Source organism: Leptosomus discolor, chromosome 8 (genome assembly GCF_034619465.1).
Source record: "Leptosomus discolor isolate bLepDis1 chromosome 8, bLepDis1.hap2, whole genome shotgun sequence".
NCBI lineage: Eukaryota > Metazoa > Chordata > Aves > Leptosomiformes > Leptosomidae > Leptosomus > Leptosomus discolor.
Genome location: NC_141398.1, coordinates 9384711 through 9405534, shown reverse-complemented (window position 1 = coordinate 9405534; position 20824 = coordinate 9384711). Strand labels below are relative to the sequence as shown.

General features: G+C 42.2%; 1 protein-coding gene across 1 annotated transcript in view; it reads right to left on the bottom strand.

Annotated features, from left to right (window-relative positions):
• The window catches only part of MOCOS (molybdenum cofactor sulfurase), a 222828-nt gene extending 206143 nt beyond the window's left edge, over nucleotides 1–16685 (bottom strand). Inside the window, exon 1 of the mRNA XM_086469348.1 lies at nucleotides 16556–16685. Within this exon, the coding sequence (XP_086325474.1) occupies nucleotides 16556–16685 (130 nt within the window). The remainder of the gene's footprint in view (nucleotides 1–16555) is intronic.
• Between the last annotated feature and the right edge of the window lie 4139 nt (nucleotides 16686–20824).

Genomic DNA, 20824 nt, shown 5'->3' with positions numbered 1-20824 from the left:
AAAATAAATCTAAAAATCACTTGAGCTGTTGACACAAGAACAGAGTTTACAACCCTCTTTCTAAAGGACTGTTAACACGTGACACAGCTTTTGGAGGTTTGGTCATTACTTTGAAACGAACTTTGGGCAGCAAAACCCCACTGCTGGCTACTGCCGTACAGCTGTTCAGAGTTTGTGGCTCTTCCGGAGACACTACCTTGCACTGGGTACAGGCATTATCATTTCAGAGGTCAGGTTCTCTGACCTTTGAAGGGCTGCAACAGAACAAAAAAGTCTTTTCCAAAGTCCAGTGAGTCAAAAGGAACCCAAGCGAAGTCTGATTGAGTCTCCAGCTGCACTACAATGAATAACCAGAGAAGAACTTTGCCTTCAGTTTACAGAGACCTCACCTCTGCAGAAGAGGAGCAAGCTCCATTCAAACATAAGAACATGCATCAAGGTCTGATTCTGAGCCTTTGAAGTAATTATGAGGCTCTGCTGAACTCTGTATGAGTTAAACCATTAACAAATACACTACAATCAGCACTTCCTAAACATACTGCACTGATTACCTTTTTGATTCCAGGCCAAGTTAAGGAGCTGGGTTATGATCTGCACAGAAGCTTACATGACCTTTGAAACGAGTGCACTTTTCTTTTCTTGAATAAGATGTGTTGGGCTGCTCATATTGCTGTGTCCTCATATGGCATCCACAGGGCATCTTTAGCCTCTGGGGTATGCATGCACTCTCTAGAAGTCCAGGTACCAGTTCAAAAAGTGCAACATCTTTTATAATCCATCGACAAAAGGAGGGCTATAATAACAGAGGCAACAGCAACAGAACCTCAAGATTACACAAATCAGCTTACTAGAGTCAGTTACATCAAACGAAGAACTCCAGAAGTCTATTCAAGGCATCCAGGTGATTTGAGTGTTTTCTCCAAGCATATATTATACACCTTTATTTACAAATATGCACAAATATGCCTGTGTATGCAGTACGGAGATGGGTATATGAATATATGTACATAAGTATCCCCTTAAGAGGATAATTAGTGTTTTCATGTTGCTTCTTGTAGCAGAACATAAGGAAAAGCAGATGTGAATATGAAGACTCTCTTCCCTTAAAGCTCTTTTCCACCTTCTCTACCGCTTCTCTAACTACATTTTGATATTTTTGGCAACGTGATAACCTAGAAGTCATCACATCTGCTTTCAGTCTCAATCAAAATTAACGTTTATGGAACAGCATCAACACTCAATAAAAGCAATACCAACTTTTGGTAACATACCAAAGTTGGGGACTGTTTGTCAGGGCTTCTTTTGTTAAAGAAAGAAAAGATACTTCACTTTAAGTGCCCCTTCCCTCATCCCTGAAATAAGACATATCAAAACAAAGGTATCTACAATATCTACATTAACCATAGTTACTGGTGGATATCTTTTAAGAGAGTTAGGCACACTTCTAACTTTGCATTCACTAGAGAATTCCAGTACAGGGGACTGAGTTCTAATGTTATTCAGCTCAATGCAAGTCCATTCAGTCAGCTACTCTCCTTTGCAACTTTACTTGGTTTATCTGGATGCTCTATGTTTAAATTAAGGCAGGATTTGGGGCACCTGTGAAGTAAATCTGATTTATGTTAGTACTAAGAGAATACAAATATCTGAGCATCATGAACCCAATAATAGACTGACACTACTAATATAAATATACAGAGTTTCATGTTTGGTAACAACCTCCCAGTGGATACTTCTGCCTACAAAAATGAGTTTCGCAGTTGCTCCTTTGGGTGTTTTGTTTTTTTTTTTTTACGGACCTAGCAATAAAGCAATTACAACCTTATCCCAATTTTATAATCATACACCTAAAGAATATTTTGCTGTGCTTCACTAAATCATGGTATAATTCCCTTCAATTAAAGGGCTTCTTTCAATACTAACGACATTAGAAATGAAAGATAATTATAAATTATTCAAAGTGCTAAATACACATGGCCTCATTAACACTAGACTAGCTTTGAGAATGAATAAAAGATTATGCATAGAAAAACAAATATTCCACAGTTTCCCCAATCTCTGAACTCTGAGCTTAAAATCACAACTCTGCCACAACACCAGCTATTGCATTTTGCCTCAAGGCAGCTGAGAAAACGTGATGCACTTAAAAATCAACATCTTCCCCCACAAAATGTACAGTTTTGCCATATTTGAGTAAATGACAAGACCAGACACACCACTCATACAACGTATCTGATTCAGTTTATGACACAAGATACTTGAAAAACCACAGATAGCATACTCTGCCTCCAGAACTGACCACAGGATTGGACCCTGTGCATGAGTACCAATTTCACATCTCGAGTCTCCATTACTGTCATACCCACCCTGAAGTCCTGGAGTTCCCTACCCACGCTAAAGCCTGGTCCTTCTTTATAGACCACTTCTACCAGTGCTATACAAAACAGAGATTGCTGAGCACACCTATTCGTTACGTGGGCAAAGGATGTCAGGAGGCAAGTAGAGAGTTATGCAAGTGAAGAAATTCAAGAATTGATTCTGTGACATGAAGCAAGGATGGAGAGGAATGTTAAGTGACGTGAACATTATTTATGACAATGAACGATCAAATTAATAACAAACAGTATTATCATAAATGGAAAAGTAACAGTAATTTGTTAGTATTTCAGAGCTAATTTCTGTGCTATTAATTTTCAAATACTTCCTCAGACTTGCTAGCTTAAAACTATAACTAGAAGTAACCTGACAGAATACTATTGAGTCTGTCACGAGCTCTTATATCCTGAAAATTTCTATTTTTTGTTGAATTTGTGCCTGTGGGCATAATATTACCATATTCCCCCAAAGCAAGTATGTTTAAGGCAACAATAGTATCATTGGTTCTTACCACTTGTATTTTAAGCTACTCATTTGGCATTAAGATGAAATTAGTTTGTAATTACCGTTTATTTTCAGCGAAACTGCACAAACATTTTTCACCAAAAGGATTACCCAGGAGATGTAAAAGTGAAGCACCTAAATATGTCAAAAGCACCTTCTGAAATGGTTAGTAAAGGTTCCCAGTGGAGCACAGGAAGGCCAAGGTATGGGTCAGAGGGTTGGAAAATGGAAGGGAGCTCTCAGCAAAGGAAGCTCAAAATCAAATTGTTTAAACAAAAACCTAAATTTTAAAATTAGTATGTTAAATTGCCCTCATTTGTGTCCCTAGTTACAGTTATCTCAAGAAGAACCTGATTTTCAAGTAATTGTAAGATCATGTCCATTATAAATCTAGTTCAGTCAGACATCTCAATCTGCCCCATCGCCTTTCAAATCAGAGTATCTGAAACAATCAAGGTGGAAAAAAAAACTTGGTCAAAATATTCTGACACAATGGTAACTCAGAGAATGCATCTAACCCAGCGCATACAACAATTGCTTCTACGTGTTTCATTCCAGATCCATTTACTTCTAAAAACTGCTCTCCAAATTTGTGCCATAAATACCAGAATGAGAATGATCCCTATTATGTCATGTAGTCACCACCATAACCCAATACTCAACATAGAACAAACCCAGGCAATCAGCTGCACAGAATGTCACGCAGGTTTCATGTGAGATAACTGCTTTAAGGAAGTTCGTTTCCAGGCGGACAGCAAGCCTTCCTCAACGTTTTGTATAAACACCTGGTACTTTGCCTCCACAGAAAGTCAGGATAAAGTGGTAAAGTGAACCTCGTGAGATCAGTTATTGCACAGTCTACACAATTATTTTTTTTTTTTTTTCTATAGGAGCAAACTACAGGGTTCTCTTCTGCAACTTCTGCTGACAGAGGGATCCAAGAAAGGAATTAAGTGTAAATTTTTCCCCATGCCCACCCCATGCTCTTTTTCCCCCTTCAAACTTGAAACACTTCAATTTCCTTCTGCTAAGAAAAAGAACTGTTAGGCACTTTGTGTTCTCACCACAGTGAGACTAAAATTCCTGGATTTATATATATACACCAATGTATCTATATTTATTTATGTTTTTATGTATACCCATCGTAATAACTGTTCAGTGGAACAACAATAAGAAACAACCAGTTTTGACAGGAATAGATTCTTCCTTATATAATTTTTTCCTCTAGTGTTTGATTTTTTCTTATATCATATTCCTGTCTACAAGCTGGGAACTCCAATCAACATATATTCAGAGACTATACACATTAGACTGGACTGCTGTTTTCTTCTGAGTCATTCCACAAGGAATACACAGTGCAGTGAAGTAGACTCAATGCACGCAACTCGCGACACTGTCTATAACTCATTTACAATAAGTGCCTAAACAGTAAAGTTTCTTCTCTGGATTCAGCTATTTCTTTCTCCAACTATGGGGAAATTCAATCTGCAGCCGAACAAAGAAAAACAAAAGGAGATGCGTAGTGACTAGAAAGACCACAAGTCACGTAGATGGATTACATATAAAAAAAAAAAAAGTATAAAAACTAATCTCTCATCCTAAAGCAAAAAACACGAGAGCTCCCTTCCACACCCCTCCCCTCATATCTGCTTTTTATAACTATATTGTAAATATCAATTTTATTAATTTGATAATTTTTCATGCTGTTTCAATACAACCCAAGTAAGAACCCAGGTAATTTTTAAAGACAGTAAGTTCTATAAACATAAAGTTTAGGAGGCTTTTGAAGAAGCAGGAACAAGCCAAAGGGAGGTTTTCCCCCTAACTTCCTAACACCCACTTATTATAAGTAGTTGTACATGTAACATTGAAACACAAAAACTAAAAGAGATCACTGTAAATTAGCTGCTATTTGAGTAGTTTAGTACATAATCACATTTCTACCACTAGAATGGAAGCAAACAAAAGCAGAAGTGACTGATATGAGAGGCTGGATGTACCCACAAGGTATCCAGCATTCAGATTTGAAGATTTGATCAGACACTTTTGGAAACATGACAGCTGTCGTGAGATTATTTGGTACTGTTTCCCCTACTTCAGTGGCACTGAAGTTTATCCAGGAAGCGCTGCAGTGTAATCCTCATGACACTTTACAAGTACACCTATCCTTCTCTGTACTTGCAGAAATGGAAGAAACACTGATTAAAGTTCTGATGGCAACAGCTATTTAATCTCTCAGGAGCCGTCACGCTCAGTGATGCAAAGCCTGGAGAATCGACCGAGTGCCTCCAAACAAGCGTTACATGCTGTGAACTCCGCAACAGTCCGCACCTTCAAAGGAACAGAAGTTTTCATTTTTTTTTTTAATGGGTAGCTTCAGCTCCCATGAGCGAAAAAGCTGCCTTTGCCTTTCACTAGAGCTAATCATAATATAAATATTCCAACAAAATTAGGTGGTTTTAAATTTAGTATTTGGAGGCCAGTGAAGGGAAGATTTCTCCCAATCCTTAAAAAATACGAGATGGAAAGGAAACTCAGTAAAAAAAGTAGCGACGTAACTCACTAGGATTTGTATTTTCTCATCATTCATGAAGTACTCAACATCATCCTATTACAGGCTTCTAAGCACAAGCAAAAGGGTGAGTTCTAAGAGGGAGAAATAGATGGCTTCACCCCTTAAAGACCATTTCACTGGATTAGACCCACCCTTTGGGCAAGCTGGTATTGGAAAATAGGGTTTGTTTTTTAGAGGGAGGGTTTGTTCTTATACAGCCTACACTCAGGGAGGGTTCCTACAGTGCCACAAGAAGGCTTTGTCTTCTGACCTCACATCTCTCCTGGCAGGTCAGATGAAGCTGGGGCCACGGTAGTGCTCACTAGAAGACAGTCCTGGTTCCACAGCCCTGCGGTGCAGTGATGCTTTCTGTGCTGTGCAGATGAGCTTCACCGAGCCCGAACCGAAGGCAGCTCCTAACAAAACCATCAGTACTTCCTTCCTCACTCCCAGAAGTTTGGTTTCTTTCCAAGCAGTAGTTTATACCCAAAGACCACTTTAAATTCTATTTCCCAACCAAAAACTCCTAGGCTTCTACAAAAATAGAAGACAGAAAGTTTAAAACTAATCTTGACAATGAGCTATGAAAGTTACTATTGAAATAGCTCTTTGTGACACAAAAAGGAATATTAAAGCAGATTACTTTTTGTCCCACACATCTGCCTCCTTTCCCCTTGCTCATACCCTGCCCCTTCCTTCCTTCATCTCAGTGTTTTACAGACACTGGACAGGCTTTAAAGAAGGGGGAATTGCCATGATCAACCCTTCTCAAGGAAAATATTTCACAGTATCAAATCCTAAACTGTTGTTATGACCATAAAAAAAAGTGTGCTTCCCAAGGAATAGATTTCCTTTATGTTGGAGTTACAACTGCAGTGTTTTGCTCATAAAACCACTTCAATGGATGGTAATCCCTTCAACACTGTAGAGCCATTAGATAGGTCCAAGTACATCAACAGCTGCTATTCTAATTAATGAAAAGCTAAATTTCCACCTAAATCCCAAATCAGAGCCTTTACTCTAGGCTTGCTCTGCAGAAGAAAAACAAATTATTAATTTTCTGATCATCGAAGAAGTTATTCTTTTACTCTGGAACTGACCCTGAAGGACAAAGAGCAGATACAACCGCTAGTGCCATGACTTTTTAGTCAAATTCCACTTTAGAAAGTTTCATCCAAGCACAGATTTGGAACAGTTTCACTGAAATCCGCAATTCATTTCCCCAAGAAATGGTTTCAACAAGACTCACATCAAAGACAGCTTCCACAAAAAAATTAAGAAAAGAAAGAAAGATTCTCGTAAAGACTCCAGCTTCACAAATTATGATGGCTTTTGGGGACATTTAATGTACACAGCAAGGGATTTTCCCATTACAACTGTCATAGCTTTTCTCCCTCCTTTCTGCGTTTCTGTTCTTGGTGAGTTTGGAGAGGCACTAAGTTCACTGATCGAACATTAACTAGACAGTTAACAAGCCTTAAAACAACGGGTTTAACTTCATCACCAGAAAAAATCCTGGCAGGGACACGCACCTCAGACAAATCAGAAATAGTTGTAAACAACCAAACGGAAAGGAGTTTGTGAGCCCCACTCACGGGGGCTGCTCAGTCCCAGGAAAAAGGAAAGTCAGCTGCGGTACAGTTCAGATGTGTCACTATTTCCTTATCCTATCTTCAAAACACACCTTTGCAGCCATCCCTTAAAGGTTATTTTTGCATTTTAATGTCTCCTGTATGCAATTTCACATTACCCTAAACATATCTTACATGTTTTTTAGTTTATTTCTTATGTACTGCAGGTCTTCCAATTAATTTCTAATGAATTTAAATGGAGTATGTTTTTTTTCACTTACACTAGTATTAAATTATCTCATTTTTTAGGAGGGCAAGCAGTCATCCTGCATTTATACTACGAGGCTGTCTCGGTAGCATTGTACCTGTTGCTAAACATCTATGCTAAGGTGATAAGAAGAGGATTATTATCACGTTGCTACACTTCATGACCACCCTCCCCGATACATTACTTCTCAGGCATTTACGTTCTTAGGGAATGCATTTAAAAGCCGTTATTCGTTAATCAAATGTTTTGTTTGTTTGTGGACACAAACTCTATGATAAAGTAACAAGAGTGCAACCATCTACGTACAGTTTTGTCTGAACATCAACTCAGTCAGCTTCCCAGCTACGCAACACTAGCTGGCTTACATGCGGGGGGCAAGCTGCACATCTGTGGCTGGCAAAGGCTCCTTTTTCGTGCAGTCTTTAATTTTACTCCATTCAGTCCATCAGGTAGGGAGTTCTTGCTACTTGACCACTTTTACTTACCTGCTTTTATCCAGCCTCATGAGAAGGCAACGTGCATTATCAAAGCAAATTGTCCATCACAACTGGGATCTGACAAGGTTTTAAGAAGAGTCTCCCACGCTGCTCACTGGGGTTACACACTCCCTAAATTGATTAAATCTGTAACGAATATTTTCCTAGTGGGTAACGAATCAAAGACGACGACAGATTTTTAAAGAGTTGCACACTGCCAGGGCAGCTGAGTAACATTTTGTTTTGTGACAATTCTAATTGTTTACATTAAAAGAAATCACAGGCAGATATACAAATAACAAAAATGTGACTCCCAGTCACATGTTTAAGTTACTTAAGTCAGTTACACTCCTTAATAAGTTACTTGGGAAATGAATGGCACAGCAGATGAACAATGTACTTTATTCAACAGCAATATGAAGTCCTTTTTTTTTTTTAAAAAAAAAGACAGCATATGTTTGCACTCATTACTGATACCATCAGTCCCAAATTACTGAATTATGACAACTTTAATGTACCGTGTGGCACGAATATAATAACCATGTGGAAAATCCTGGGCTTCAATTTCTTCCTCGGGAAGAAATTATAAGACAAACTTTCTGATGCCTGTGCCACTGCACCTGACCTGTTCATAAGTTTGCAAAGGGGTACCAACAGTGATATCGCATGTTTAATTGTGCATTAATGAAATTAATTCACACAACATTAATGAAAATAATTCACACAACATTAATTTAATTAATGAATATTTGTTCAAATGAGCTTCCTGTCATCTTTCCAAATTTTAATTTAGGACATTATTCTGCGTATTGCCAGAAGAAGTAAGCTTGGTTGGGCAATCATCCTTCCTCAGCTAACCATGTCACGAAAAGATCACATCCTTGGTTATCTCTCTCTTAAGAAGACTGTAAGTGACAGAAATCCTGTCTAGTCGTGTTCTTAGCTTTCTTTTAAAAGCATTTAAGATCCTGTTGCTCCAGGGACTAATCTGAACGAGCATAGAAACCACAACTTTTTTACTCTTCTTGTAAAAGCCTGGCTGCTACGAGAAAGGAGGAGAGTGTCAGTACTGAAAGCAAGAAGGGGGAAATAAAATAGCTGGGAGAGAAAGATTTCTCTCCCGAAGACCTGCCTTCCAATTTTATATGGAAAAAGTGACTTGCACGACACTCACAATAGCTGCCTGCCTGGGGTCGCGTCCCCATCGCAGGCACCTCACAGACCATTGCTTCTCTACGGCAGGACAGAAGGTTAAGCGACAAAGAGCATCATGGCACAGGATCTGTCTGGGCTGCCACAGATACTGCCAGGAGCATAACAAATTGCCTCATTAGCAATGAAACTAATAAAGTCTGACTTTTTCCTGCTTTGTGGCCTGTGTTTATGCCTCCCTGCCCTACTATACCCCTGTTTCTCCATAATTTTGACATCCCTTTCCCACACCTTCAGTTCTTGACACTACCTTTTTCATAATACCTCCGCAAAACACCTGTCCTCCTAGCAAACGTGACAGGAACCAGTCTGTGGTTCTCAATATGCAGACGGGGTAACGCTGTCAGCATTAGTAACTCGGGAAAAGAAAAAAAAGAATTATACTAACCCCAAGATGACATATTCCTAAAAGAAGCTTTTTTTCAGTTCTGTTTTTAAGTTTCTAAGCTCAGTGAAGTATAAAAATTTTTTAAAAAACACCTTACTGGTATTTTAGTGTCAGATAAAGCAAAACATCTGCATTGATGGCTTGGGCCAAGACAACCTATTATAAAAAGCCTGAGACATTTGAGAGCTCAGCATCCTACTTCCTAAATATCATCTCCAAGTTAAGCATCCCACTAGCCTCCTGCTCTGCAAATATATTGTTCTGTCTACTCGTTTATCAACCTCTCATATCAGTGCTTTTTATTATGCAGCACTCTGCAGCGTGGTCTCCCTGAATTCAATGACAGTCTTTTCACAGCCAAGCAATGCCTCTGCAGCATCTCTCTGATACCGAGTACGCAATGAATCACGCCGATCAACAAAAACTGACCTCTCACCTCTCCGTTTGTGTGTTTGTCCTTAGACTGGGAGTACCCTTGAGTTCTGGCGAGGGGCTTAGATATGGGAATTGCTACCATAACATATAATTGAAATTTCAGGTGCCAGGTTCTGATTTTGCAGATGAAATTCCAGTATAAGTGCAGGGACACTAAATCAGATATACATCGTATAGAAATATACAGAAATAGGCTGGGAAGAAATCAATACATATCTTACATAGGGCAACATCATAACAACAGAGAAGGACAAACAGGAGAACCTAAGAGGAAGCAAAGGCAGGCGGGTGGAAGGAAAGAAGGAAGGAAGGAAGGAAGGAAGGAAGGAAGGAAGGAAGGAAGGAAGGAAGGAAGGAAGGCAGGCAGGCATCACCACTGATGTGGGATTTTGTAGGAACAAGATTTTGGTGCGTTTCCAATTTTTGAGAAAGAGATAAGAAAGTATCTTGGGCTTTTCTAAATAAAACATTTGCCTGTTTCTATACTTTCATACACTAATATATATCTTGTGCAGACATTAATTTTAGAGATAATGTATCTTTTAATTAAAAGTGCATTTTTTTTGTAAATGGGTGGCTGATACCCTGCAGCATCTATATAAAGATATAAAGTATCTTTCCAAATATTTTTTCTTTTTTTTTTAATATCTACATGCTGATTTAAAAAAATCTAATGTCCATATGTGATTACTTCCTGTTGTAAAGAATCCAGTCCGAACTGACTGACTATTTATTTCTAAAATACACCTGACAATTCTGAGTTCGTGTCCACTATAACAGGTTTATAGGGTTCGGTACTTTGCTTTTTTTGCTCAACATTTCTGTATTCCAGACAGAGTTTTAAATGTCTTGTACTATGTGACACAGGCGATTACAGAGCCAGTGTAATGGTGCAGTGAACATCTTTATATGGGTATTACAACACCAAACCTGAAGTTAAAAATGAATTATATATATTACTCTGAGTAATACAATTCAAGAAAGAGAAGACATTGTCTGTATCTTTCAGGGATTTTTTTTTCCTCTAACTAAACTTTAAAGTAACTAAAACTTTACTCGGTGCTGAAATATCACAATGACGATATCATTGACTGCTTTTCACTAAGAGCTATATCCATCATGAAGAGCAAAAGATCATCCAGCTCTGGGTGATCAGTTGAAGGATCAGTCCTGCACAGAGCAGACCACCTTCTGAACCCTGAAATGCAAGGAAAGGAACACCTTAACAGTACCTGTTACTTCCATGTCGGCAGAGGAAAGCATCTGAAACTAACACACAGCTGCTTTTACTGTATTTGGTACTAAATCCACTTTATGTTCCACGCTTCCTCTTTGAGATCAATTCTTTAGATAATAGCTTTTTTAGATAACTACTGCTGACTTGAAATCGACAGGAAGCATTAAGGCTTTATATGCCTTTACATACAAACCATATATGTTGGTTTTTACAAAATAATTGTCATGTAGTCGTGCAGTTACACTTCCCGTACCACAGCTTCTTTTTATGACACCTTCTCCACCCACTAAATGCATCTTCCCAGATGTCTTCTGGCATTTCAAACTGTCCACCAGCAGCCTCCTTCAGTAAGTATAATTTCGTTTGCTTTCTTTCCTCCCTCAAACAAAAAAAAAAAAAGACGTGTTTCAGAAAATTAAATCATATTGTGACAGAGAGGCTACAGAGGACAGGAGCAGGCTACCAGCCAGAGATCTCACAGCCGCTGAGGAGAGGGCGAACAAGCCTTGCGCAGTGGTAGGAAGAGGAGCTCTCAGGTTTAGACACCAAAATGAGAGGTTTAAAGGATTTCTTCTAGGTTCAGGGTGAGCTAGAGATGAGGTAACTCGGTGAGATTTATTCTCCAGCATAATTAGTAGCTCTTCTAGCTACCTGGAATATTCCAAGGAGACAACAAAAGCAGCCTCATCCTTTCCCTACACATTGCTTTTGCTGCCTTTGGGTGGGAGAGGTAAGCACTGGATTCACATTAACATGTGCCAATCTCTGCGCGCGGATGAAATCGTGTTACCTTCTCTGGGAGATGTCGTCTCTCCCAGGACTGTAGCTGCCCAGCTTAATTCTGGCCAGCAACGAGTGGGTGGGCTTCAGGGAACTCACAATCAAGTACTGCATCTGACCATGCCTTGCTTTTGGTTCAGCACTGACCTTAGGCAGCAATGAATCAAAAAAAACTTATCCCTTAGTATCAAACTGGTTTTTAAATGGCATGGTGAGACTCAGATACTGCTAACCTGCTCAAAGAACAATATTGCTCAAAGAATCTAACTATAGAAGGTTTTGCTGAACACAGCCGGTCACTTAGTCTTCAACAAAAAGAAAAAAAAAGAGATTAAAAAGATTCCTTAATAGATTCATCCACAGATAGACATTATTATTAATTAGGAAACCAGAAGAAAATAACATAAACACAAGCAGAAGTAGAAGACAGATACCAGATCAAACAGAATCGTCTTAAAAAACCAACACAACAAAAAACCAACCTCTGTAGATGTAAAAATAAAAATTAAATAAAAACCCAAACCCAAATTATTTTAGGATACAAAAATTATTCCAATTAATTTTTTTTTAAAGAAAACAAAAAACCTCAGACACAAGTCTGGTAGAATTTCTGGTTTGACAAGGCAAGCAAACTGGCACAGCAGTTTGCACACAGACCTCAGAGAAACTGAGGTCATGCCTACATTTGCAATCAAGAGGTGAGCGCAACTCTTCAGGCTCACAGTACACTCATCTTCACAAGTTTCATAAAATGTGAGCATCAGCTACCTATCAACAAAATTACTCTGAGCTGACACACCAGAATGCATTTCCCACTTCTGAAATTCAGCCAAAGCACCAGATTACCCCAAACGTGACAAAACAGATGAGCTTTTTCTGCTCTCAGAGGACAGAGCCGACCTTTGCTAACCAAGCACTGAGGACTAACTGAAGTGCACAGAGAAGACCTGCTTTTCCCATTCCCCTACTTAGAGGAAAAGTCTCGGTGCAAAGAATTACCAGCAATGAGTAAAAAGTCCTATTTTTGTGTAAGGTCAAATGCAGTACCGAGCTGCTCCTTAACTGAACAATAGAATAAGCTCTCATACAGGTGACCAGTTCGTGGGACATCATTTGAGTTTCAAAGGATCAAAGGCCCACTCTGTTACTCAAAGCTTAGTTTACCTTTCCTTTTTGTTTAACGGGCAAGCTACATTATTGGGAGTTGTTTGTATTCACACATACCACAAATGTTCATACTACTAAGGTAACAGATGATTTGTTACGTGACTGCTGCTGAAGTACAGGACAGTGGCCAATTTGACATTAAATGTGACAGCACATCTTATCTCAGTTAAAGATAAGATCTTCAAACACTGAGCAGCCCTTGAAGAATACGTGATCGCTAACGTGCCCTGGTTTTTATTTGGGGGATGGGTATCCACTGCTTATCGGTCTTGGAAAGCTCCCACTGAAACGGGCACAGCTATCTTAGAGAATACTGGCACACAGCTGAAACTGGAAAGGTATCTTGGGATTAAATGCTGCATCGCAAATCACATGTCAGCTTTTTCTTTTTTAAACCCATGATACAAACTGAAGCTCCTATTTCCTTTGCTATGATAAACATCACAGAAGCATATTCATCCCCATTACTTAACAACAGAACCTATAAACTCCCGCTGATTTCTTTACCCATTTCTAAAGCACAATTTACAATCCTACACCGCAGATAAGGGCACGTTGCTCACAAGATTAAAGTCAAGGTCACATATTGCGCATATGGTGCTGCCTGTGAAACAGGGATCCATTTCACAGACTCCACAGATATTTTTAGAAGGGGCTGCTCTAGCCATCAGCTAACAGCTCTTGAATTACAAAAGTGAAGACAAACTTTGGCTTAAAAGGTAAAATTTAAGGCTTCTGTGCCAAAACAGACAGACCCCTGCTGATTCAAGAAAGTAAAGCAGTTCCTCTTATCCCGTCACAAAGCCTGAAGGGGAAATCCCCAACACACAGCCTAACTGGCCTTCTGGTGGAGCCAAGAGAGAAACTCCCACCGACTTTGGCAGGACCACAGGTAGACCACCTTTGAAAAACCCTGGTTTTACAGTATGTCCGGTAGCCAGTGTTCCCTACACGCCTTCTCAACAGACACTTGTGGAACTATTCCCACTAGAGCTACAACAGAAGCACTAGCACCATACAAGCAAAGGTTTATAACACAGAAGAGGTTTCTGCCTTCCCCAGAGAACAGCATTTGCACAAGACGCCCTCAGTGGATGCCACCAAATATCAGCAATCAGGAAGAAGTGAATACATGGATATGCAATAATTATTATTATCACATACTGCTCATAAGAAGATGGCATTTCCAAAATTGAGCATTAGGCTTAATTTATGGTTATCAAGACAGGGACTCCAAAAATTCTGTTCACATAAAAAGTAAGCAGCAAAACCTGGACCTTTATCCAACCTCAGTGATGGAAAGATCTTTGAGGCATGCCCCAAGTAAACAGACAGAGCAAGACATTACCGTTAACTACCTAAAAACAGAGCTCATTCTCTTTTGCCTAGTGAAACTAGTTAAGATTGCTCTTAACTAGAAGGGATTAAATTGCAGCACATTTATGCAGTAGGGAGATACCCAGCAGAGATCAACTCGAAGAACAGCTACAGCTTCCTTAGTCACTCAGTGTTTGCACAACCAGGACTTACCCATACAGCTGACCTGAGGCCACAAGAAATGTGAAACTTCTACTTCATCCCCCAACTTGCAGGTTCTGGCAGGTCACAGAAAATGCTTAAGTAGCTAAATGCCTGAAAGCCCCACCAATATTTTGTAAGTCACTTGGACAAGGCCCCTTTACTTACTACAGCTGCTGCCAACCTGGACATCAGCCACATTTCCTTTGCCTTATTTCAGCAAGGCAACAAAGACCTGGAGCTTTAAAAGACATAACATCATCAGACCTTCAGCAAGTGGGGATACAGCCACATGGCTAAATAAAAGGAGGCCAACAAATAAGTACAAGCAATGTGCTTATCATCCACACTGCTCCACTGTCAGCCAGCTTCTGGACTCTGTCCTGGACTAGTCCAACTAGTCAGCTCCGAGACAAGTGGACAAACAGACGTGTAAAGCAGGGGACACAGCCTTACACATTTGGCCTATGAATCTGTCCCTGGACACCCTTCATTTGGCACTACTGGCATCACTTGAAGGCCCAAGTTCTTGACTAGAGGCGATATGCCCCTGTTTTTAAGACAAGAATCCCAGACAGGACACCACGTGCATGTACAGGGATCAGTTAAGGACACTGATCTTCCTCATGGAGGTGATAAGCCTTCAAGATGAAGGGTTGACGATTTATGAATTAAGTAACAGGTTAAAATTCTGAAGGGGAAAATGAAGGGCAGAAGGGATTTGCAACCTAGGTCACCTTACCGTAGACCATTATGCATTTCACTTAGCTAACATTATGGCAGATTCAATTTTATACCCTGTATTTGGTTTTGTTCATCTTTTTCTGGAAATATTCTAAATTATCTTTCATCCATATCTCATCTTAGTAGGTTGCATGACCAAAGTGTAACTCAGTAGCCTGCATTAGGCAGAAGATTTTCAAATGGAGATAAACTCCTAATGCTCTGCCTTTGCAGTGACCTCCATATGGGAACCCAGACTGATCCACTAGACATCATTCATTAGCAGATGCACTTTATTTCAAAATTGGGGAGCCTCGTGAGAAGCGAGCCTGATGCTCAGGCATTTTGAAAAGTCATTGCTTAAATATCTAAAGAATGCTTCAGTTACAAAACACCCACTTTTCAGAATCTTGGCCTGAATTTAGGACAAGCAGATTCTTGTTACCAAACTTGCACTGATGCAACTAATACAACTAATACTAGACTGTTAAATTAACTTACTGAATTTTAGTTAAAGAAAAGTTCTTCAAATTGCTGCTTGAAACTAACTTTCTTCCACATCCCTGTAGAGGCAGAACGTAACTCCATTCTTTACTAAACGCCTGTGTGAGAAAGCCTGCCTTTGCATTCAGTCCCCAAAATTCAAAGAAACAACAAAAAGACGCAGTATCACAAAACTCTTAACAGAAAGAGTGGCCTAAGTAGCAGTTTCAGGACACCCAAACTGATGTTATTTACTCTCCTCTCTACTCTGTTTTTTCCCTCAGTATTTTGAAGCGCTAGTATCGCAGGCATCGATACCTCTTTTAAAAAAACTAAATTACTGCACTATATCCATCACGATTAGATTCGAAGCAGTATGTTCAAGCAATGTTTAACGTTGTGGGGGAGGGGAAATCTATATAACCCGATACAAATCTACGCAAATCTATATAACCCGATAAAAATCTATGCAACCTGACATAACAGAGACCTGTCTAACCACAAGCGTTTACCAGACAAGGGCTGTTTTACATTTTAATTTGTCTTCCCTCTCCTCCCTCTTGTTATCTCGCTTTACATCGTGTTGCTGCACCTAAATCCTGTTATTGAACTCACGGCACCTCCGGGGCACTTGTGCCGGAGGGAGAGAGGAGAGGGCACAGGGGAGGGGGGCGGCTCCATGCCCCCCGCCGAGCCGCTCAGGGGGCTGCGGCGAGGCGAGGCCGGTGCTTTCCGCCAGCCGCCCCTCTTCCCCCGCCGCTCCCTCCCTCCAGAAACTTGCTCCCGCCCCCGGCCCCGGCCCGCCCTCCGCGGCCCTGCCCGCCCCTCACCCGCCCCTCTGGGCTGCGCCCGCCCCGCGGTACCTCGGAGCCGGGGGAACTCGCGCTCCCGGAGGTCGCGGAGGCCTCCGCCGTACCCGTACTCGCACCCCGCGGGGCAGGCGGCCTGGAAGGCGCGGAAGGAGAGCGGGTCCCCCCGCGGCGCCCCGGCCATGCCGCGGGCTGCAGGCGGGAACGGGGCGGGGGAGAAAGTCTGACAAAACCACCAGCGCGGCTCTGCCCGGGCAGCGGAGCCTCCCCGCCGGCAGCGCTGCGGGCGGGCACTGCCACCGGCCCGGCTCGGCCCGGCCCGGCCCGGCCCCGCCGCGCCTCGCTCCTCCCGCCTCCCGCCTCCCGCCGGCGGTGTCCGCGCCCCGCCTGCCCGCCCTGCCCCGGGAGCGGCGGCGCAGCCCGGGCCCGGAGCCAGGCAGGGCCCGCAGCGGTGCGGCTGCGGCTGGGCCGGGAGAGGGAGGCGGCGGGCGCGGGGTGGGCTGCCGGGTCGGGCCGTCAGCCGGGCCCGGCCCGGGCGCCGGCGGGGGTTCAGCTCCGCGGGGCTGCCCGTGGGAAAGGGGCCCCGTGCGGCGGCCCAGGCGCCGCTGCAACCGGCGACCGCTCGGCAGCGGAGTCCTGCCCTGGCCCACCCTCGTCATCCGGACGCCAAGGCAGGGGACCCCCGAGCCCACGGACCCGAGCAGAGCCAGTCCAACGTGGAGTTTGCCGAAGCACAAGGATGTCGGGTTCGGGTTCACAGTAACGCGTGTGCCTCTGCTCACATCCCCTCCTGTTGAGGCACAGTTTAAAACAGGAGTAGCTGGTGGAAATCGCTTTTTCCTAAAATTTTCCAATTCAATGCTCAAATTTTCCCCATTTCCTCCAAATGATACCTCTTCCACTGCTGCTAATAGGTCGTGGAAGTCACTTTCTCACACCTTGCATTTGGTGTATGATACTCCTGCATCACGCTTAACCAGCTTTACTGGCCATAGATGCCATGTGGTCAATCAATAGGACCATGGTTGGCCAAATCGGTTGGTTTTCCTCCTGAACATGAGGAAGAAAAACTTTACCCTGAGGGTGGCAGAGCCCTGGAACAGCTTGTCCAGAGAGGTTGTGGAGTCTCCTTCTGTGGGGATATTCAAAACCTGCCTGGATGTGATCCTGTGTGACCTGCTGTAGGTGACCCTGCTTTAGCAGGGGTTTGGACTAGATGATCTCCAGAGGTCCCTTCCAACCCCTGCCATTCTGTGTTTCTGTGAAAAGCCTAAGGAGTGGTATGGTCTGTCATAGAAAGAACAGCAGCCATTCAGGTAAAAGCCTTTGCTTTGTAGAACAAACCATAACCATACACATGCACACAAAAAAGTTTTTGGCCAGCAGATGATCTCACCAAAACTAATCAGCAACTGAACTATACCTTACATTTTTCCTTCCAGATGAACAAAACACCACTGACAAAAAAAAAGACAGTTGCCATCAAGTGGAGGAATGTTTTTAGCTGATTTCCTGAGATCACTTTTTTTTAAAACCAGAACCCTGTACCGTATATCCTTTTAAAAATTATTTTAATAATTTATGCATTGCGGTTTAGAAGGACCCATGCCATTACTATGACTTTTTTTACTGCAAGTGTGTGTAGAAAATACCTGCCATGGATTCTCCCTCATTTTTCTAGCTTCCTGTTATCAATTTCCAGAGCAATTTATTTCTATTGATTGGTATGCATAATTCCCTCACCATTTTCATATATAGTTTGTGTCAAATAGTTGTTTTCATTTCCTTATTGAACCAAGACTAGTTTTCCCCACCAAAACAGTCCTTTTTCTTGATGACAGAATGCAGCTTTCTGATCTTACGATAAATTCATCTTAAGGATCTAATTTCCATTCACATTTTTGTATAAAAATGGTTCCCCACAATTGATTTTCTTTTTTTTTTTTTTCCCCTCCTGATTTTGCAGTATTAACCCTTTGAAAATAACACAAGGATGGAGATAGTATTAATTGGGAATGTGCTTTGTTTTCATGTTGAATGTAACCTGGTGATGATCACTGGTCATTGGGGAGCTACCAGTTTCCAATACAGGACTTAGTTCATCTTCATCCATCATAAGGCCAACCAGAATCTTCTAAATAAAAAGAGGCATTGAGGCCACTCTGTGCAGTACAGAAGTTTTTGGGTTTGAAAATTAGCATAAGTTGTAAAAACTAACTAGGTTTTACTGCTATTTCTGAGGAAAAATCTGGAGATTTCATGGAATTTCCACATGAAAACATAGTTTTTCCATCTGCACATTGCAGATTCAGAGTTAGAGAGTAACTTCTCTTCTCTGGTTATTAAGTAAAGCCAGGGGATCAGTCCATGTGTGCTGGTTTTGGCTGGAATAAAGTTAATTTTCCTCATAGTGGCTAGTATGAGGATTTGTGCGGGAAACAGTGTTGATAACACAGGGATGTTTTCATTACTGCTGAGCCGTGCTTACACAGAGCCAAGGCCTTTTCTGCTCCTCACCCCACCCCACCAGCGAGGAGGCTCGGGGTGCACAAGGAGTTGGGAGGGGACACAGCAGGGACAGCTGACCCCAGCTGACCAAAGGGGTATCCCATACCGTATGATGTCATGCTCAGCAGATAAAGCTGGGGGAAGGAGGAAGAAGGGGTGGGGGATGTTCAGAGTGATGGAGTTTGTCTTCCCAAGTCACCGTTAGGCGTGATGGAGCCCTGCTGCCCTGCAGCTGGCTGCTCACCTGCCTGCCCATGGGAAGTGGTGAATGAATTCCTTGTTTTGCTTTGCTTGCATGCACAACTTTCGCTTTACCTATTAAACTGTCTTTGTGTCAACCCATGAGTTATCTCACTTTTACCCTTCCGATTCTCTCCCCCATCCCACTGTGGGGCAGAGTGAGCGAGCGGCTGGGTGGTGCTTAGTTGCCAACTGGGGTTAAACCACAGCAGTGCTTTTTGGCACCCTGTCCTGGTTTGAGCTAAACCAGAACTAATTCTGTTTTAGTGCTTTTACTTTTCAGTTAAGTCTCCTCTAACTAACTGCGCTTTCTGAAACCAACAGCACGTATTTCCAGACAGTGACTGCTCCCAGCAGTGCTAAGGCCTGATGTTTGTAGTTCGTACCAAGGAATGGTGTGCAGAGAGGCCCTTGCTTATGCTTGTTCTTATAGCGACCAAGGTCACTGCTAAATCTTGTACTCCTTGTTGGGGTGCTGTAAATGAAAAAGGTCGCAAGCACGTAAAAGGTCGCACCTGCAGGGAGAAGCGAACTGGACAGGTGACCCAAACCTGAACAACAGAGTATTCCATCCCATATACGTCATATTCAGTATAAAGCTGAGGGATCATGAGGGTCAATCTCTTTTCTTCGATGGCCGACATCTGAGGAGGACTCTGTCTGTTCTTCTGTTGTCAATCCCTATCCATGCAGCCCTGAATCCAGTGCCTAAGTCCGGCTCCTGCATCCCGTCCCTGTCTGCTGCCCAGTCCAGCCTGGGACTGCCCCAGTGCCAGCCCTGCAGTTTCAGTGGTGACATATCATCATCAGCGTGGGGGGAATTGGATTCGGTATTGGTTTTGTATCTATTTATACATATTTATATATATTTCATTATTTCCTTATTATTATCTTTTCTTTTATTGTTATTGTTTCGTTAAAACTATTTTAGTTTTCTTGTCAAAACTGTAAAATCTCTGTCCCTTATACTCTCTCCCTTTCCCTTTTGGGAGGGGAGAGGGGTTGATAGAGGACATCTTTCATTCGTTAGTGACGGGCCCAACCTCAACGCTTGACACCCCCAACATGGGGCTCGAAGGGTTCGAGTTAACGACAGATTTGATTGGAACGTGCTGGATTGAATTTATAGCTGTTATTGGTGTTCAGCTATTAATTGACAGGCTCCTGTGCTTACCACAGGCCTTGCTTGCCTTACTGTAAATTAGAGTCTTGTGCTCGTTAGTGGCTGCTTTTTGCTTTTGCTGTTTGCTGTACTGCTTATCATCTGGCTTTGCTGTGCCTGGGAACATTTTGATAACAGCAATGGCCATACACCTGGGCTGGCAGATGGCCAGGGCATCGCTGCTGTTTCTGTGCTGCTGTACTGGGCAGGCTGGAATTCCAGTGTGAACTCAAGTCAAAGGGACTGTGACCTGTGGGTGAGTCCACGCAGGAGCAGAACACCCAGATGTGTCTGTGACTAAGGATAAGCCCATGCCAGAGCAGGTACATTGCGAAGTAGCTGTGGCCATGGTTATATCTGTGCCACAGCAGGTATACCTTTGAAAGGATTGTGGCCAAAGGATAAGTCCACAC